The sequence below is a fragment of the Anticarsia gemmatalis genome, chromosome 2, assembly GCF_050436995.1.
Source record: "Anticarsia gemmatalis isolate Benzon Research Colony breed Stoneville strain chromosome 2, ilAntGemm2 primary, whole genome shotgun sequence".
NCBI classification, from domain to species: Eukaryota; Metazoa; Arthropoda; class Insecta; order Lepidoptera; family Erebidae; genus Anticarsia; species Anticarsia gemmatalis.
The window spans coordinates 8,674,080-8,692,590 of NC_134746.1; the positions used below are offsets into that span (position 1 = coordinate 8,674,080).

The following is an 18,511-nucleotide window of genomic DNA, read 5'->3' on the forward strand; positions in this document are numbered from 1 at the left end:
TTGCTTAAACAAACGAAAGTCTCTTCTCATTATGCAGCATGCAAGTTAAAAAAACCAGTGCTTCGGAATTCTCGGAACTCGCGCATCACAAAAGATGTTTAATTTAAACAAAGTAAAGGCAATGCATCACCCTCGAATCTAGATTTATCCCTCACGACCGACATTTGACATCTCACGCGCGGTATTGCGCCTTCTACGCGATTTGTCCATTGTCATTATGGGAAGTGGGCGTTATGCTTATGGCGTAGGGCTTAAGTGAAGTGCTCATGAATTATTTACACCTATACCTTAGCGTATCACAATATCTTACGCCTTCCAGAGCATGTTTATTTGCTTGCAACGTGCAATTGAATTTTCTTTTTATGTGTTGTTATAAAATGTCTTTCACTTTGTTGAATAATCTCGATCTTTATGAGATACGGAGCTCGGGTTGTGCCCTATCTTCTCGATAAGATAGTAGGATTTATTCTGAAGTAGTATTCATGTATACGAATGTATAGGTATCTCCTGTCTATACAAATATACGAATATCTCCTTCCAAAGTATTTACGTAAGACTAGGAGCAACGTACCAAGCACCTAGTGTAGGCGTTGCATTAAGACGGTCATTGCATACATAAAATCTTATAACAATACAATGAGTATCTATTTCTCTTAACAGCATATTAATATCCATGCGACAGTAAGAATAAAACCAAAATAAATAGAAGCCCATTGATATCGTCACGACAACAATAAATAAGAAGTTCTACCGCTTAATGACGTCATAACACTGCCGTATAAATTAGTAACAAAAGCCTCTTACAAAAGAGTGTTATGAAGGAACAATGAACAAAGATCACAACTTACAAACTTGTGGCATAACGCTCGTTTATTAAGCGTTCTATTATGACTTTATTGTTAAAGCTGCTACTAATTTTATTACCGAAAGTAAAGTAAGTTTTTACTTCGATAAAGAAATAAAACGGTCTCGACCGGCCGGTTAGATCTGTCTCTAGATTTAACTTAGGACGATTTCACATTAGATAGGTACTGGTGGTAACATGTAAATTAATAAACGGTTCAATAGTTTAATAACAAACGTATATCATGTATAATAATACCTACATAGCACAGGAAATTAGTTAAGGCACATACATGATCCACATTTTAATAAAATGTCGCAGAGATTTATTTAATCACTTTTTATCTATGATTCCGTCTGTCACGCTCTAGTGACGATAATGCTGATCCAATTTTTGTAAAATTCTGCACGAAGATTGTTAAATACTTGGATTTAGATTGTCTTTTATTTTTTATTCACCCAGAGTATACCAGTGAAACCACGTAGGTTCTGTATAAGTATGATGCAGTGTAAAAGAGCTTTAATAGAAAAGTGTAGATAAAATGTTCAATAGTAACAGAATAAGCCCACGCTCCACGGTCGGGCGCGCGGTGCCACACTGCACCCGCTATGATAATTTCGATAATGCGCTTAAAACACTGCATTGGCGTTCAGTTCCAGTTACAACTCACAATAGACTATTTGCAGCGAAATTCACTCCTATCTATGGCTTATTGAATACACGTATTATGTTCTAGTTCCATAAATTTGATCCTGCTCTGCATTGACTGCCTCTAAATGTGGGCGATAGACCATTGATCATGAGGTTTCGATTCGGGTAAAGTGTTATTAGTCCTTTCTGGTTTTCTTTTCAATATTTATCAATCGCAGCCAGGAGTCTGGTAACGTGTTCGCTATATGGCCATAGGCTCGCCGTCTATTAGAACTTACATTGCAAACGGCAAAACACGGTTGTATTTCATACAGCTCTACTTACACCGTCACGTATTACTTTAATTATTTAGGAACAATCAACAATCATATGTTACAGTTACAGAAGTGATGTTATAAATGTATATTCATTTCTTTATTCGATTCTACAGTGTTGTAAAAGGTTAATGTACTGTCATGAACATCACTCGTAATTAGGCCCTTTTCTCCATTGTCCTTAGTTCTCGGAACAAAGAGACAATAATAACTAATCGTTCGGTCCCCTCCCTCTATCCTACTATTAACTAAATTGGTGATTGAAGATAAAATAAATTATGCCGTGTATTACTGTGCCATATGAAGTGCCAAAGTGTAACTTATAAGAGATCAGAGAATAATTGACGCATGTAATTAGTTGATGATTCAGAATTTGCACAGATCTCTCGCGGTTAAGCTTAAATCATTAATGGTTTAATGCTTTATTGGATATTGTATCGACTCTGTCCAAATGTGTTAGGTGTGTTCTACTCAAAAATTAGTAAAACGATTTGATCTTTATGCAACAGATTACGTGCCGGTCTTGCATTTAACTAATTGTAGTAGGTACATATGTAGTAGATTCCATATAATAAAGGGTATGTTAGCGGTCGTGATCTGTGGTCAGTAAGTTATGGCGCGGCAGTTCAACCGATCTGACCTTTGAAATTCCAGCAATGCTTGGAGCCCGACGAACATTGGCATTTGAGGTGTTCGGTTCGCTGAATTATACAGGTATTGAGTCAAACCCGAACAGTGACAAGAAATTTCGGCCTAATATTTCGCATAACAGGATCGCTCGTCCGGTATGAAAAGACCTTGATACCTTTGAAGACCGTAGATATATCGCACTCCTATTCAGCCTACGATAACGGTGACAATAACGTACAATGAAAATATTTTCCAGCTAGCGAGGGTAGGCAATATAAAAAGCCGTTCGCTTGACAACTCCGTGTGATGTAGAAAAAAAAACAATATGGAAACAGTGTCATGCGTGAAATGTGCAAAATGTGTGCTTGCAACACTAGTGTGTTATGTATACTGTGTCGTTACTATGTGTGAGAACAGAGTATAAGTGAACGATGGGGAACACCAACTCTGGGCATGGCCACCACCGGCAACACAGCAAGAACAGGAAGTCTAGAAGCCTTCCAACATCGCCTGAAGTTAGAAGGTAAACTTTAAAACGTCATAAGCTCAAATCAAAACCAGTCTACCGTGATACGAAAGTCATAAGGTATTTAAGTCAGTCCATATCAATTCCACAATAGGCAATTGAATTAATTTAATTGTTTTAGCTCTGTACGTTTCAGTAAAGGGATGCGAATAATGTGATTGTGGCCGTTCAAACGCATTAATCTATTGACAGAACAGTTAATATTTAATAGAGCTTTGCGGTTTATAAAGTGCCTTAGAGACACGTAACGACGGACCGTATTTCAAGATTTCTCTGATAAATTACATGGCCCGTTTCGTTTCATTTCATATTCCAATATTAAGGCGGACTAGCATCAGCCGTTTGCCTATAACGAGACCTATTTTGTTCAGACGGCGCGGCGGCGACAGCCCTAGTCTATTCTAAGAATATGAAAGCTCTTTATAAACTCGATATTCTTTTAAATCGAAGTTTAAATCGCAGTTCACTTAGCAGCGCTCCGTCCTACACGAGCTCATGTTACTCATGTTTTATGATCAGTGTTCCATCAATATCGTAATAAAAGCAAAAATATACGCGTAATCTTTGATCTCGGGATTCCGTCGCTGATGCAGAGGTGTGTAAACAATGAAGGAACGTGCACACTGCACTGCTTTTATCCCTTTGTGTCTATTATAAGAAAGCAGTGAAATTGTGTACGTGAAACTACCGAGCTATAAGGTATTCACGCAACGTCGTACAAATGTAAGGTTAATTAATTATTTATACGTATCGATTTCATTTATCTATACCTTAACCTAATTGGGAACGGAGGGATAGTGACTATGTTAACATTAATGTCCTATGTTCGGTTCGTTGTTTGAAACTTTACACGCTTACAAATTCCAAATGAGCACACGACATACTCGCACTAAATTTGAAAGAGGCACTCAATAAGCGAGGTCGGTGTGTGAAATGGAGCGACGTGACGTCACGTGGTGCGGGTCCCACGACAGCCTCTATTTCCGAACGAAACGCCCCGACTCCGGATGCTCACGTCACGCGCGACGCTCCTGTTTTGGAAGTGTCACGCCCCTCTGGAGCACGGACACCAACTCACCTGTATATCACCACTAATGTCTGTTCGTTTAATTTTAAGCGACAGCAAGAGAGACACATTAAAATGATACAGTATTTTGATGAGGCGGTATTGTTGTTTCGCTGTATGTGGGCACATAGAAGTCGCGCTGTGTGGCCATTGTGGAACAAAGTCAGCCGTCTGCAATTTTGTCAGAGAAAACAAAGGTTTTTGTATTTGTACTTTTTTGCCAACACACTTTTTGTGACTAAATATATTCCTATTCATTAGCTTAGCTGCCGATGACTCTACACTCTTAACATTCTATAATCACAATCAAAATATTGTTTTGGCTTTAGGATATTGAGGTAGAGTTATCAGATATGAGACATCTGCTTAACTACGCCTTTGTTTTTACAAAATCTTTTGGAGCACACACAACAACCACGATGATTGACTATTGTGCTCATAAAGTACAGTAAAAGCATTGTTAGGAACATGTAAATGCGGTCACCAAACCGTGAAAACATACAGTGAACTATTTCTCTATCTAGCGGCTCGTGTCATGTATCTGTTACGCAAAGCCGCCCCGCGCATGTCAAATGACAAGCGTCGTGTTTCATGCGCCCGCGCCACATGCTCATTGTTTGGATATCGCCCTCATTATCGATCAAACCTCTGATAGACAAAGGGCCCAGCACTTAAATGCACTTAAAATAATCGCTGCAATCTATGAGCCCAAGGCGAGTGACCGCACTCAGAATTGCTTGTTACGAAAGCGGTATTTGCAAATATAATATATTTATTTGTACAAGAGACCTTTACAGAGAATCCACTTCTGTAAATCATGGGAAAACAAAAAGAGCAATTCCCGTCTAGACCGCAGACTATATTGGATTAAGATGTATCGTTGCACAACTTTAGACCGCAATATAAAAGAAATGTGAGCTTGGAGGAGATTTTAACGCAGTTTCTATTTCATTTGGTTTGCGATTTCTTTTCGATAGATAGGTACAAAAGGGAAACATGAGTTTTATTGTTATTGCTACTTGGAAGTGGATTAAGGCTTAACAAAGCTTGGCTCAAATACTATAATTGAAGTAACTGACTTTAGGAGCGCTTTGTTAGATTGCATTCGATGTTAATAGTTGGTAGCGCCATCTAGTATCGAATAGGAAGAACTATAGGATTTGTAGAAAATGTAAGAATCTTCGCGTATTTTTCATAAAAAAAAACATAAATCAAATAAGAAACTTAAACATATTGCACGTGAATCTTAAAATTAGGTTTTCTTGAACCAAATGAGGCATGTGCACGTTGTGGTATTAGTGAAATGCACGCGAGAGCTTCCTGGCCGGTGGTTTATTATGTAGTCGTGACCCACGCTCGTGCCACTGAGCAGTCCCAATATCCGTATCGTGTTTTCTAACATGGCGAGTCTATCTCCTGACCTGGCCGCCTGCCTATTTACAATACTTACGAACTAAAACATCTCTTCCTTATTTGAAATCTTTATGAGTACAGCTTTACCAACTTTAAATTAGCATCTCAAATACAAACCAGCTTTTGAATAATATACAAAAAGGTACGTTACAGAGAAAGTAGCAGTTTCGTTAGAATTCTTTTACGAGATAATAAAGTGAGCTCTGTGCGCGCTGGTTTTCACGCTTAGTCTAAAAGAAAAATATTTTTTCTTTAAAGAAAAGTCTTTCTGCGAGAAAATAATAGAATAAATGTTGTTTTAAAACATTTCAACGTTGAACTAAGAGTTTTACAGTGTCTGTCTCCGTGTTACGCGACATTAAATATGATATAGTGCCACCTCAGGACCACTAAGTACTACATTGTTCCGCCGTGTAACGAAACTAAACAGTATTTCATTGAGCTTTATAACTTAGTTATAACATTCTTTCGTTGAAGTGCCATTGATAACATGGATATATTTTCAAAGCTATATTATGTTTACTATATAACGGATGTTAATAGCAAAGAAAAAATGGTATCGAATTTGAGATCCAATACGCAAAAACGATTCCCCTTGCTAAACACCTAAACCCGGAAAATATCCAAAAAGTAAATAGGTAACCAAATATCCGGATAAATCATTATCCTATATCGAGAGGGGAGCAGATATTTGAAGCTCATAAAATATTATTATGCAAGAAAAATCTGGCCGAGAAGATAACTCTAGTAAAATATTGAAACGAATTCGTGAAACCGTGTTTTGCTGTTACACAAGTCTTTCACATTGCCTCAGGGTGTAAAATTTGGAAGTGCTTACCCAAAACTTTACCTAGGTTTCTGAATTGGACAATGGGAAAGTTATGCTGTGAACAATCGCGCTAAATTCTCGTATTCTAACTGTAAAGTGTAAAAGGAGCAATTTGAAATAAACACTGTTTCGAACACAAGAAAATCTTTGTTCAGAAATACCTTTCAGCGTGTAGGAGTGGTAATGGGAGCTCTTTGAAGCGGAACTAGTGGTCACTTGTACTTATAAATTTTCCTTTTCATTACAAAAGATATCTTCGTATATTGAACGTTCGATTAGGTATCCAAGTTTGACTATCGAAGCGTTGTAATTCGGGTTCTTTCCGTTGAATACATTTTGCTTTTCGTTTTGTATGAATGATAACGAACAAAATATACTACTTTTTGTGTGTACTGATCAAGATTGTTCAAGTCGCATTGATTGACTTAGCTTAGATGCTATTATCGGACACCCATCTATGGAATGTTTTCGCTAAACATTACTTTACATACTGATCGTTAACCGGTGGCGCGCCTTTTAATATGAAAAGATAGTACAAAGATGTATCACGATGTAATAAAACCTGGTATAATTATAGTGCATTAGCGGCTGTGACAGCTGTTTATCATCCCACTCAATTTGCAGCATCCAACTTAGGGGAACGAACTAATGGTCCTAATGATCAATTAGCGATGGTATAACGCTCTTGTCCCTTCTGATGCATTTTGGGCATCGAACTAGAACATGTCTGGACTCTTTTACGTTAATTTTTTATCGGTGGTCTTCAGTTCTATCGAAGACGCGTAAAAATTGCTATTATAGTCGTGTCCCTGTGCAGATTCATCTATGTACGTTGAAAAAATGTCATCACCTTTAACTAAACAATTAAAAGAATTCCAGAATTCGTCCTGTAATAACAAAGATCTCGCTACAAATAAAAATAGTGCTTGCGACCAAACTGCGTCTGTGTTTAAATATCATGATTGGATTCAGTTCAGAGCCCTTATTAGAAGGAATATTGGTATGGTTTTGATTAGATCGTGTTGTTCGATGTCCATTGACCGGTGTGTATTGTTTACAGGCAAGTGTCGGTGTTGCAGACGTCGATCCCGCTGCCCGCGTCTGCTGCGGCCGCGCGACGTGCTCCACCGGACAAGCGACCTCTGCCGGCTACACCTCATGCAGGTAAACCTTCTAACTTTATCTGCTACCCTGGTACTTGTTATTGAAGTCACATGCTTTTATATTGAAAAATTTAAACAACTATGATAAATTTAGTTGTTTTTGTCTTAAACAAAGCGATTGGGTGCTGCTGGTAAAAGGCCTTCTTTCCTTCCAAAGTTATACCATAAGTCGATAGTTTCAATTTGTACCTATATTTTCGACACAGTATTAAATTTAGCATGACAGCTGAGCTGAGCTATATTATTCATAGATCGCAACAACACATTAATTTAATTAAACTTGTGAACTTATTGGAATGATAGATATTCGTAATGGAACAGTGCCACTTAGGACCCTTAATTTCTATAGATGTGTATAATCCATTAGTATTGAATGAGTTTCGAGACCCGTCAAATGTTTATATGATTATAAAATGCTGCTTAGTTTTTTTCAGGCTCCCCCTTACACGAAAGGAAAGTAACGTCGAAAGAAGTAATAAATCGGTTTATAAGAATCGTTTTCCTGATTTCATAATTTTTTCTAACGCATTTTGTATGGAATATTTGTCAAAATTCAACTGAGGATAGGCAAATATATCTAAGGAAAATATTAATATAGGCCGAAACATATTAGCAAAGTACTAGGTATTAAGCAATTAGTACAGATACATTGAACAGTTACAATATGGTTGGCAGCTGTTATCATGAGTCCAGTACTTGTTACTTACTCCTTGTAAACAGGTCAGAATGTACTTATACAATATGTATTAGCTATTAAATGTATCGTTTACTTCCTATCCACTAGAGGCAATTACAATGCAAAGTGCTTATTAGTAATGCGCGCCATCTGGTGGCCAGTGTTCTTTGAAATTGTTTTTTGATAGACCGACCACGTGTTGTGTTATGCAATGTTTAGATGATGTATGGATTTGAAATGAATTAAGTATTAAGTTAAAGAGGTCTGTGTATTTAAGGTTTAGAAATAAGTAGATTGGACAGTCTGCAGGAACATAAAAGACAATAATATTTAGGCCCGCTTACAGTGCTTCTGGATAAGTACTTATCAGTTGGTTTTCATAGTTGTTTTTATACATTTGCTGCTTATTCATAAGTATTAGATAACCTGTCACTCATGGTCATAGATAGCTATCAAAGTTTGTTGAAGGTAGGTAAAATTCAAGCCACAATTCTCAGACTATTTCGCATGTAGCACATTTTACTGCCCTTAAGCTGTTATTAGCCTAAAATGCAAATACAAGCTTTGTCCAAATAAAGCACTTCTAGATACCTATTAAGGCACTTAATATTTCGTTAATAACTACCATATCAAGCCGTTAGCACTAAGTGCGTCATCTTGTTTACTGAGTGCGAAGACTAAGCACAATTAATTAAATCCAATTAGACATCGAGCTCAGCCACCCGTCGATATCAGCCACTGCACTGAGAGGAGTGTGTGAGGCGTCTGTTTGTCTGTAGACCTCTAGATAAACAACTAATGATGAATGACACAGGCCTGTTTCGAGAAGGAACAATTTGCAGCAATTATTTTGCTGAAAGATAGGACGAAATGATAGCTATTTTAGCGATCATTTTAAAGGACTGAAGCTTTCTATATACTGAAGTATGATCATAATATCATTTGACAGTATCTTTGCTAACAACTGTTGAAATAGTTGGATAACTGTTATTACAAGGAAAGGAATTAACTAGACTCAAAATATTGCTTTGCAAATTATAATGATATCAAGCTTATGCGCTTGGTCCGCGTGATAGGATTTGCAATGCAAAAAGTTTCCTATAGGAAGCTAGGGTTACACACTTTCCGCTATGTCCCAAACATCTTGAAAATCTGGTTAGTAGTTTTTGTGTAAAAAAAATTGTAACATACATCCATTCTCACAAACTTTCGTATTTACGATACTATTAGTGAGATAAGATATAACTAACACAGCTTCGTATTGTATTTTAAAATACAATATTAAGATATTGTATTTTAAAATACAATACGAAGCTGCTGTCCAATAAACTGTAATTATACGGAATCAACTATATTTATATTGCTTTTAACAAAAGGCTACAGCTATGAGGTATCATTACATGATGAATGGTAATTGTAAAACGGGCTTTAACACCTTATAGTTAACTTACTCATAACTTTATGAATAAGCAATAACGGCAATGCATTTTACGGCAAAACGTTTATAATAATCATAAACATGTAACCTAAACTAAAGTCCGAAGTACTTTCATGTCAATTTCTCAAAAGCTTGTCCGGAGAACGAATTTGCCGACCTTTAGTACAAAAAGTGTCGCGACAGGCCCATTTGTTGGTCGTAAACTCACCTGAGGGCCAAGGGCCGTCCCTAAAATAAACTCTGAGTAGCATACCTAAGGGTTTTCACCAAGTTTATTCACTTACTCTTGCTGATAAGTGCGGTAACGACATTCGTTTTATTACTTGCCCACATACGGACGGATACCAACGCACGTGTGATGAATCGCTCCCCTTATCTTAAGATTTCATGTCACACTTCCCTTATCAAGGATTGGTCATAAAATTCGTAATGGATTAGATCATTTTTATGCTCATCAGTAAGTTATAGTGAAAGTCTGATAACGTATATAAAGTTTTGTTGATAACTCGAGTATTATGTTTGAACGAATTATAACTACAACAGCCAAGTAAATAATTTATTTATGACTAATGATAAATAATGCTGTAGGTTATAAAGCTACTATTACTTCAATCAATTAAATAGCCCTTCTATTATAATATACAGTTCAATTAATCAATAAATAATATACCATAAACAACGTATAATAGTACAATTAGTATACGCAGATGTATTCAATTACGGCTTGCAGTTTAAAATAAATATCGATGGAGGAAAATACTGCAGTGAATACTTTTATAAGGGGAGAGTGCGGAGTGCATCAAACGATAGCCTGGGGGCCTGCAGATAGATCTTGGTTATTCAGATTATTGGATTTAGCTGTTTTCATTGTACGGTTACTTACCCTTTAAACACTTATCTTACGATCGAGGGTGAAACCCGAAATACAGCAAGATACCTACATCATTGTTTTGTAAAAGGTATTAGGTACCTGAAGTTATTAAAATTATACATATATTTGCAGCTTAACAGATACATGAAATGATAAAGAAATTTTGCAATATGTATGAAGTTTTTGCTAACCAGTTCGACTGTCTATCTTACTGTAATGTCGCACAATATATTTAGTACATAACAATATCAGTAACATATTCTCGTATTTATAAACATTGCGATATCTGATTTGAAGTGCGACACAAATTCGTCTGTCAACGATTGTTATGATTCTCACGCGGGTCGAGTTATCTCAAGACTCGTCGTGGCTCGGTACTATCGTGTAGATGCCGTCGTTGCAGATGCATTCTCAGTTGTCGGCCACTACTCACGGTGGCCGCCCATTTGACGGTCCCAGTTATTTTTAAGTGACGCCCGTAAATAGTTCGGACAAGTTTTGGTGTTACGTTTTATTAGTGATAACAATAAAGTCGATTTTAGTGACTCCAACGTGGGTATGTTGAGAATTTTATAGCATAAAATATGAAAATATTTTTCTTTACGACGCAACTGAATTTATTCAAACTACTCGACTTTTTAAGAGTGTTTTAATTTGAAGAATCCACTTGTAAGTTCTTAAGTTTATGAAGTTTGTGTGTTTTCTTTGTCTTAACAAATATAGTTGTAGATAGAACAATATCGTGCAGTTATAATCGCGTATAACGTTCATACTGGAGTCGTATTGTCGTTGCTAAGTGATGGATAGTCTCGGCCTGAATAAAGAACGGATGTAGTCCGCAGTTGATTGACAATGTTATTTGGCGCAGTACAACTATGTGCTTCCTTCGCTGTGCAATAACACCTGAATGTATCCATTGTTACCGATGTGTGACCCATGTGTAGACTGTGAAGTGCACACGGTTCATGAATAGTTCAGAATATTGTGAGTGGCTATTCTCTGATTCAACCGTCAGCTTTGATGTGTGAGGATTGTGGATCGTGTAACTACATGTCTGTTGCCATTTGAACTCGTAAATATTATTTATAACAATCGGCTTCGGATTACAGAGTACGAGTACCTACATTCTTTAGAAAGTTGTAATTGCAGCGAACAATTAATAGCAACATAATGAGTAAATACCAAGTAACAAAGTGTTCTAATAAGTGTAAAATATCGGGTAGTTGCTAAGTTGTCGGCGCTCCATTTGTTTACTTTCACCGGCGCACTGTGGATCGAAAATCGGCTGTAGAAGACATAGGATCTCGATGTCGCGAATGTTATTTTTTTTGATGGAAATGTATTCTGCTGATCATTACTGTTCTATAAAATGTCATATGACGTAATTGTGTGCACAAATGGAAGAGTTATAATTTTTTTAAGAAAATTTTGTATGGAGCTGACATGAAAAATGAGAATATCTCTGGAATCGCAAGGTTGGCCGTTATATCCTTGCACACTGATATAGTACTATTTATTTGTGAATTTTTGACATACTTTATATCGCGGCATCACTTGCGATTTTTTTTCTAAAAATCGTCAAAATTTTCAAAAAAAATATTTTGTTTATAAGACATTTTAATGCTTAAGTATGACAATAACAAGTGTAATTTACAATATTTTTTATGCTTAGACCAAAACGTTCTAAGAAATCACAAAATCGTACTACTTCTCCTCGAATGGTGTTCTCTGAACCTCGTATAATCTTTGTTTCGGGCCTCTAAAGCTTCTTCCGAAAGACTTCCAATTAGTACAAAAGCATTTACTGCAATTATGTCCCCTCCGTGAATCAACAATTTGTGGACAGTTGATGACATGTAGTACCCATCATACAGTTCCACGTATTTGCAGCGGTTGTTCTAGCGTATTCTTAAAATTTCGGCACGTCTACAAACTCTCCAGATGTGATAGCTCTCAGAATCACAGCAAATCTGCATATTAGGTCTTCATCGAATCCAATGATCGCTGCAGTTTTACAAGGAAACTCAAAAAATCGCCTTGCTGTGTTCCCATCGTTAGTTGTGTCTAATCCTCGCTTAATGATGTCGATCAAATGGTTGAGATCATCTCTGAATCGTTCTTGGATGAGTTTTTTTCGTGAATGCAGTGTCTCTTGATGGCCTTTTCCTCTTGCAGACCACTTTTTGAAGTCTAGACGATACGCTATGTGTAAAAGACATTCCGTTTATGCGGGCATGAACGAACTCATACACGCCAGAAGAAACGGTTTTTGACGCAATGGCATCTAACTTATTCATTTATGTGGGCTTAGCCGAATACAGGTAGAGCAGGCCGCATTTCACTTCGCTACAGCCAGATATGTAAAAATTTTGCCATCAATCATCGTCACCATTAATTGGTCACTAATTTCAGTACTTGACATTTTGAGGGTACGAGAGACTTTATTTGGTTATCCACTGCAGTTTTTTCATTTATGACGACTTCTTTGGATTCTTTCGCAAAAGTAAACTGGACTGGATGGCAATACATAGGTGAGCAGGGTTTTAGATTCACCCATACGGTATCACCGCCAGCTATCAACTTTAATGGAACCAAAGAGGTCATAAATGAGCTGGAATCATCTTCAAACCCCCTATCACCGTCAAATCCCCACCTTGCTGTTAATATCATTTGTTTATCCTGCCGTTACAAGTTCAGAATTTGGATAAGACGAAGACCTAATATGCAGATTTGCTGTGATTCTGCAAGTTATCACATCTGCAGAGTTTGTAGACGTGCCGAAATTTAAAGAATACGCTAGAACAACCGCTGAAAATACGTGGAACTGTATGATGGGTACCTACTGCACATCATCAACTGTCCACAAATGCGGAAGAAGCTTTAGAGGCCCGAAACAAAGATTATACGAGGTTCAGAGAGCACCGTTCGAGGATGAGTAATTCGAAATTGTGATTTCTTGGAATGTTTTGGGCTAAGCATGAAAAATATTGTAAATTACACTTGTTATTGTCATACTTAAGCATTAAAATGTCTTATAAATAAAATATTTTTTTTGAAAATTTTGACGATTTTTAGAAAAAAAATCGCAAGTGATGCCGCGATATAAAGTATGTCAAAAATTCACAAATAAATAGTACTATATCAGTGTGCAAGGATATAACGGCCAACCTTGCGATTCCAGAGATATTCTCATTTTTCATGTCAGCTCCATACAAAATTTTCTTAAAAAAATTATAACTCTTCCATTTGTGCACACAATTACGTCATATGACATTTTATAGAACAGTAATGATCAGCAGAATACATTTCCATCAAAAAAAATAACATTCGCGACATCGAGATCCTATGTCTTCTACAGCCGATTTTCGATCCACCGTGCGGCGAGCCGGCGAAGTATCATAACACTATTATCTAATGCCAAAACAAACGCTCACTGGAAACCCATAATGTGTAGTATTTATGGCTACCATTGACTCATTAATGTCCCTTGTTTAGGGTTACTTTACGCACACGCATACATTTGAAAAGTAATGTAATGACATCACGAATTATTATTTTGGTCGGTATGGTATCGATCAATATAGCAAACCAGACTAGTGGGATCCGTTGCATTCAATTCATATTCCCCTGCGTGAACTGATTGTTGGAGGAACAGAAGGGGTGTTAGGGCTCAATTAAACGTGGTGACGGTAGTATACCGCATGCACTGTTCGCGCTGCAGCTTATTGGGTCTGTCAGTCGCGCGCGCACCACGATCCGACCACCCGTGCTGTAATTCGATAAAAGCTTACTTATCTCGCGAATGTTAGCACAATATTGATAATATTTGCTCAGCTTGATGTGCGAGATTATAGTGTAAGTAAATATGGGATAAGTTGACACAATTTCCGTAGATGTCTCAGCCGAGAAATGGTTGTGACGACTCATGACGACTGTAGATAATGTAATCATTGAAGGTATTCCATTGTTTTATTGCAGGTGGCAAAAGCGGCTTGTCGGCTAGTTCCAGTCGTTCTACAAGCCCGCTGGGACAAGGAGCTGTCAGCTTTATACCGCGAGCGCCAACTTCTTCATCCGGGTAAGTTTGCCTGTTTATATAATGAGCTGATTTAAATGTTTGAAAGCACTTTAAGAGCGCACACAGACTCGTCTGTTCTAGACTTATTGTTGATATTAAATACTGCTGAAATGCATTTGGACATCTGTGCTATAATTATTTCATCTTGTACATTTGTGGAATAAAGTATAATATATAAAAATATACGCAACTCGTAGGCTGATCTTATTTGTTTTTATTTATGATAACATAGGATACTGTTTTGAACAATATTTTTTTTAAGAAAACGAAGGAATTCAAAAGTATACGAATCCTTGTAACTTTAACTGTAAATATATTGGATAACAACAACACAAGACAATATTGTCTTTTTATGATCCGACTATACAACTCAATCAGTTATGCATTAAGTTAAGGTCCTTCACAAGCACTTACACGATATCTTGTCACTTAAGCGTTCCTTAGTCATAAGTAATCGTTTTATGACCTCACAAATTGCTACGTGATGAACAGCTGATAAATTTTATGATTATTCATTATTGTTTGTTTGGGTTTTTTAGTCCAAATTAAGGATCAATCTTACATTTAAGGAACATTTAATCATAGTCACATTACTCATGCCTACAGTTTTATTTTACTTTGCAATGTTAATAAGCTTCTTTTTCCTTTGTTTTAGATCAAGACCAAACTCCTCATTGCTGGCTCCTGGTAGCAAAATTCCATCGACATTATCCCAGCAGCACCCGCAAACTCCATCCAGTCAAAATGGAACACCCACAAAGCATTCCATGCTCGACAAGTTGAAGCTTTTTAACAAAGACAAACTGAGCAATGAAAAGCAGAACAGCAAAAGTACAGCAGTGTCAAAACGCACCAGTTCTTCCAGTGGTTTCTCGTCAGCCAAGAGCGAGAGATCCGATTCCAGTTTAAGCCTCAACGAGTCTTCGAACACACCCAACGCACATATCAAATCTTCTAATCTAGTAGGACCCAAAACAATACGGCAACAAAGCGATACGTTATCAAAAGACAAGTCTGGTAAAAATGTAAAACCTAAGTTAGTTAGTTCTAAATCCCCTAAAGAATCTTCCACGAGTTTAAGCAAAGGTAGCAGCAGGACGAGTAGTGAAAAGTCAAGAAATAGTCCCAAACTACCAGCGCGTGACAAAGAATCCAAACTGGCGGCTCCGAAGTCTATCAGTAATACAAAATTAAATCAGATCGATGACCATTCCAGAAACTCAAATTCGAAACTCGAGTCGAAGATGGTTAAACTATCTGGAAGTCAAATGAAGCTAAGTGAGAAGCGATCTGATAGTACTACAGACATAAAGAATCACGATGTCTCACCGCCCTCAAAAGGTCATTCAAGCCAACAACAAGCAGCAGCGGCACAAAACTTTGGCACTCCAAATCATACTGGAATTCCTAAACCTACCGCTGCTGTAAAGGGAACGTTCAAAATAGCGAAAGATGATAGACATATTATACATAAAAGTACAAATAGTCAATTAAGTCCTATACAAAGCAATTCTAGTTTAAATTCTACAAATAACATAAGTGCACTTCCATTCACTAGAGAACAATCTAATTTAAGTAAAGATATATCGCAGAAACAGACTTTGGCAGTGTCGCCGATGCCGGTCGTTAATTCCGGGGGTCATAATCACACATCGCAAATGTCTGAAAGTTCTCACTCTAATTCCACTCATAGTACAACCGGACAACATTCAAATTCCAGTGATAGTAGCGTTATATACCGTCCTTCCAGTGAATCTGGTTCTGAAATATCAAAAGCTGCTACTCATTCTGTGACACCTAATAAAAGGCTGGACATGAATACTACTTACATCAATGATGTTATAAATGAAGCTGAAATGTCTGAAAAAGAAGCTGCTCAGAGAAGAACACTTGAAAAGTCGCCGAAACCATCATTTGATCACAACAGGACTTTGACGGAGTTGAATAGGAGCGATAGTCGCTCAAGTACACCATCTCATTGTCGTGACAATTCTCTCGGCGACGATGAAAATCCACTAATGAATGTGATGCCAATGAGGCCGCTACTTCGAGGATACAACAGTCATTTGACACTGCCGATGAGAACATCAGGCTTAACACAAAAGAACATTCCCGGTTATCCTCATCACGCGAACACAGTCAAAGCTAACTTTGGCAGAGAAAACATGGGATTGCGTGACCGGATAAATTACGGTCCTGGATTTTCTAACCCCGATTATTGCGATCTTGAAATTGCCTCGGGTTACATGTCCGACGGTGATTGTTTGCGGCGTATTAATCTTGGTGAAATGGAGTGTGGACGTAACAACGATATGATGGATGGATACATGTCAGAGGGTGGCGCTTCGCTGTACGGACGACGAATGAATTACCAACAACCTTCACAGCTGCAGCAACTGGACGAAAGGTAAGTTTCATTGTGTTCGTCAATTACTTCATACTATATTTTATCAACCTTAGGTTTTACTAGTGATTCTTAAAATACATAAGCTCTCGTCGAGGCACAATAAAACTCAAATTAAAAGACTCCCTGAGGGCGTGAGATTCATAGCCGCGATGGAATTGCGACGGTAATGGTTGTGCTTTTTAGGGTTTTTAGGGGTGCCCGAGTCAGCTCCATACTCAGCTATATTATTTATCTGCTGTTTTATTATCTTTTCTGTAGTGTTTTACAGAAAAGCGTGTAGGTAGTTTAATTTGCTTTACCAAAACGATCATATAACCTTTCTTTATTGAATGTTAACGCTATAAAAGGAATTTAAACGTCAACGTACACGGCACTTTACTGTAAACTTATTTTCATAATGTTTTTAGACAACGCTGGTCTGTTTCTCGCGTCGCGTCATATAACAGAGTTTATGTAACCACTCAAGTAGAAAAGGTGTATCGATTTGACCTTTAGCCACCTAGATACTCTAGTCGAAATGTAAAGCGAGTAAATTAGTTTATTAAGCCGATGAATATTAGTATAATTTTGGATTGTCACGAAATTGATAAGTTATTTCTTGGTGTATATAAAAATAGTGTAACTGAGAAGGAAATCCATTTTCCAATAGCGTCGGCTGAGCCTCTCAATCCACAAGTGGTCGGCCCGCCTTCTGTCATTCTCCGACGTCATGTAACATTCTAACGTGTGTCTCCAGACTCCATGCTTATACTTACATTAATATCAATCATTTTAGACATCTATGTAATACATAAGAAGTAATATTGTAATGTATTTATTGTAAAAAGCTGACAATAAAGTCACGTTTTTTAGTTTATTTCGAATCTTGCGTAATACATATAATTGTAAATTACTTACAAGGAAAAATTTGATCTTTCGGTACGTTTAACTTGGAGTAGATTACAGCAATAGTATATAGGTGCAGATATTCGGTGACTTTATTACTGCTTTTTCAGCTGAGACTACCACGTAAAGAAATAATATCTCAATGTCAGTGACAAGCAACTAGACGTGACAATAGGTAAAAGCGTAGTGGTCTGTTAGTGTGAACAAAGCGTTTGTTAATATTTGGACGCTGCTTCCCGCGGCGTGCAGCCGACGATCTCGCAGTGAGGACTCGTACAGCGCACTCACACTGTCGCAACGTTAGGGGAGAGGGCGGGGTGGCCAAAATCGATACTCCTACGTCTCACGCCGCCCCTGCCCCGCGCGTCACCTCGGCCTACCACCGCCTCGACCCTAACCACCCCCAACAGCTCCGCACCATTCGGTACCTTAACGATCTCTACATAAAACTCTACTTTCGTCGCAGCGCTCCATGACATGCTGCGTTTTTAACTTCGCTGTCCTCGTGAATGCTATGATGTTTTTCTGCGTTTTCCTATAATGTCGTCGATAAATTACATACAATGAGTTTGAACTCGGTTACAGCATTTTCTGTATTCTGTGAAGTGATATTATTTTACTTCTAGAGACACGATCTCTAGGACTAGAAGCTCTTGGTAGAGTTTAACGGTTTCAATGTCATATAGTGTATACGTAAATGTCAACGTAAGCTGTCGTGTC

The 18,511-nt window shown here is 37.6% G+C and overlaps 1 protein-coding gene across 11 annotated transcripts in view; it reads left to right on the forward strand.

Annotated features, from left to right (window-relative positions):
* sick (sickie) overlaps window positions 1-18,511 on the forward strand; it is a 198,124-nt gene that overhangs the window by 127,809 nt on the left and 51,804 nt on the right. For 10 of the 11 annotated variants that reach the window (XM_076130294.1, XM_076130314.1, XM_076130322.1 and 7 more), the window contains exons 4-6: window positions 7,334-7,437; window positions 14,400-14,499; window positions 15,155-16,906. In XM_076130294.1, coding sequence (XP_075986409.1) covers window positions 7,334-7,437; window positions 14,400-14,499; window positions 15,155-16,906 — 1,956 coding nt within the window. Of the gene's footprint in view, window positions 1-2,695; window positions 2,963-7,333; window positions 7,438-14,399; window positions 14,500-15,154; window positions 16,907-18,511 lie in introns of those variants that run through there. The other variant, XM_076130385.1, reaches the window with a different exon arrangement.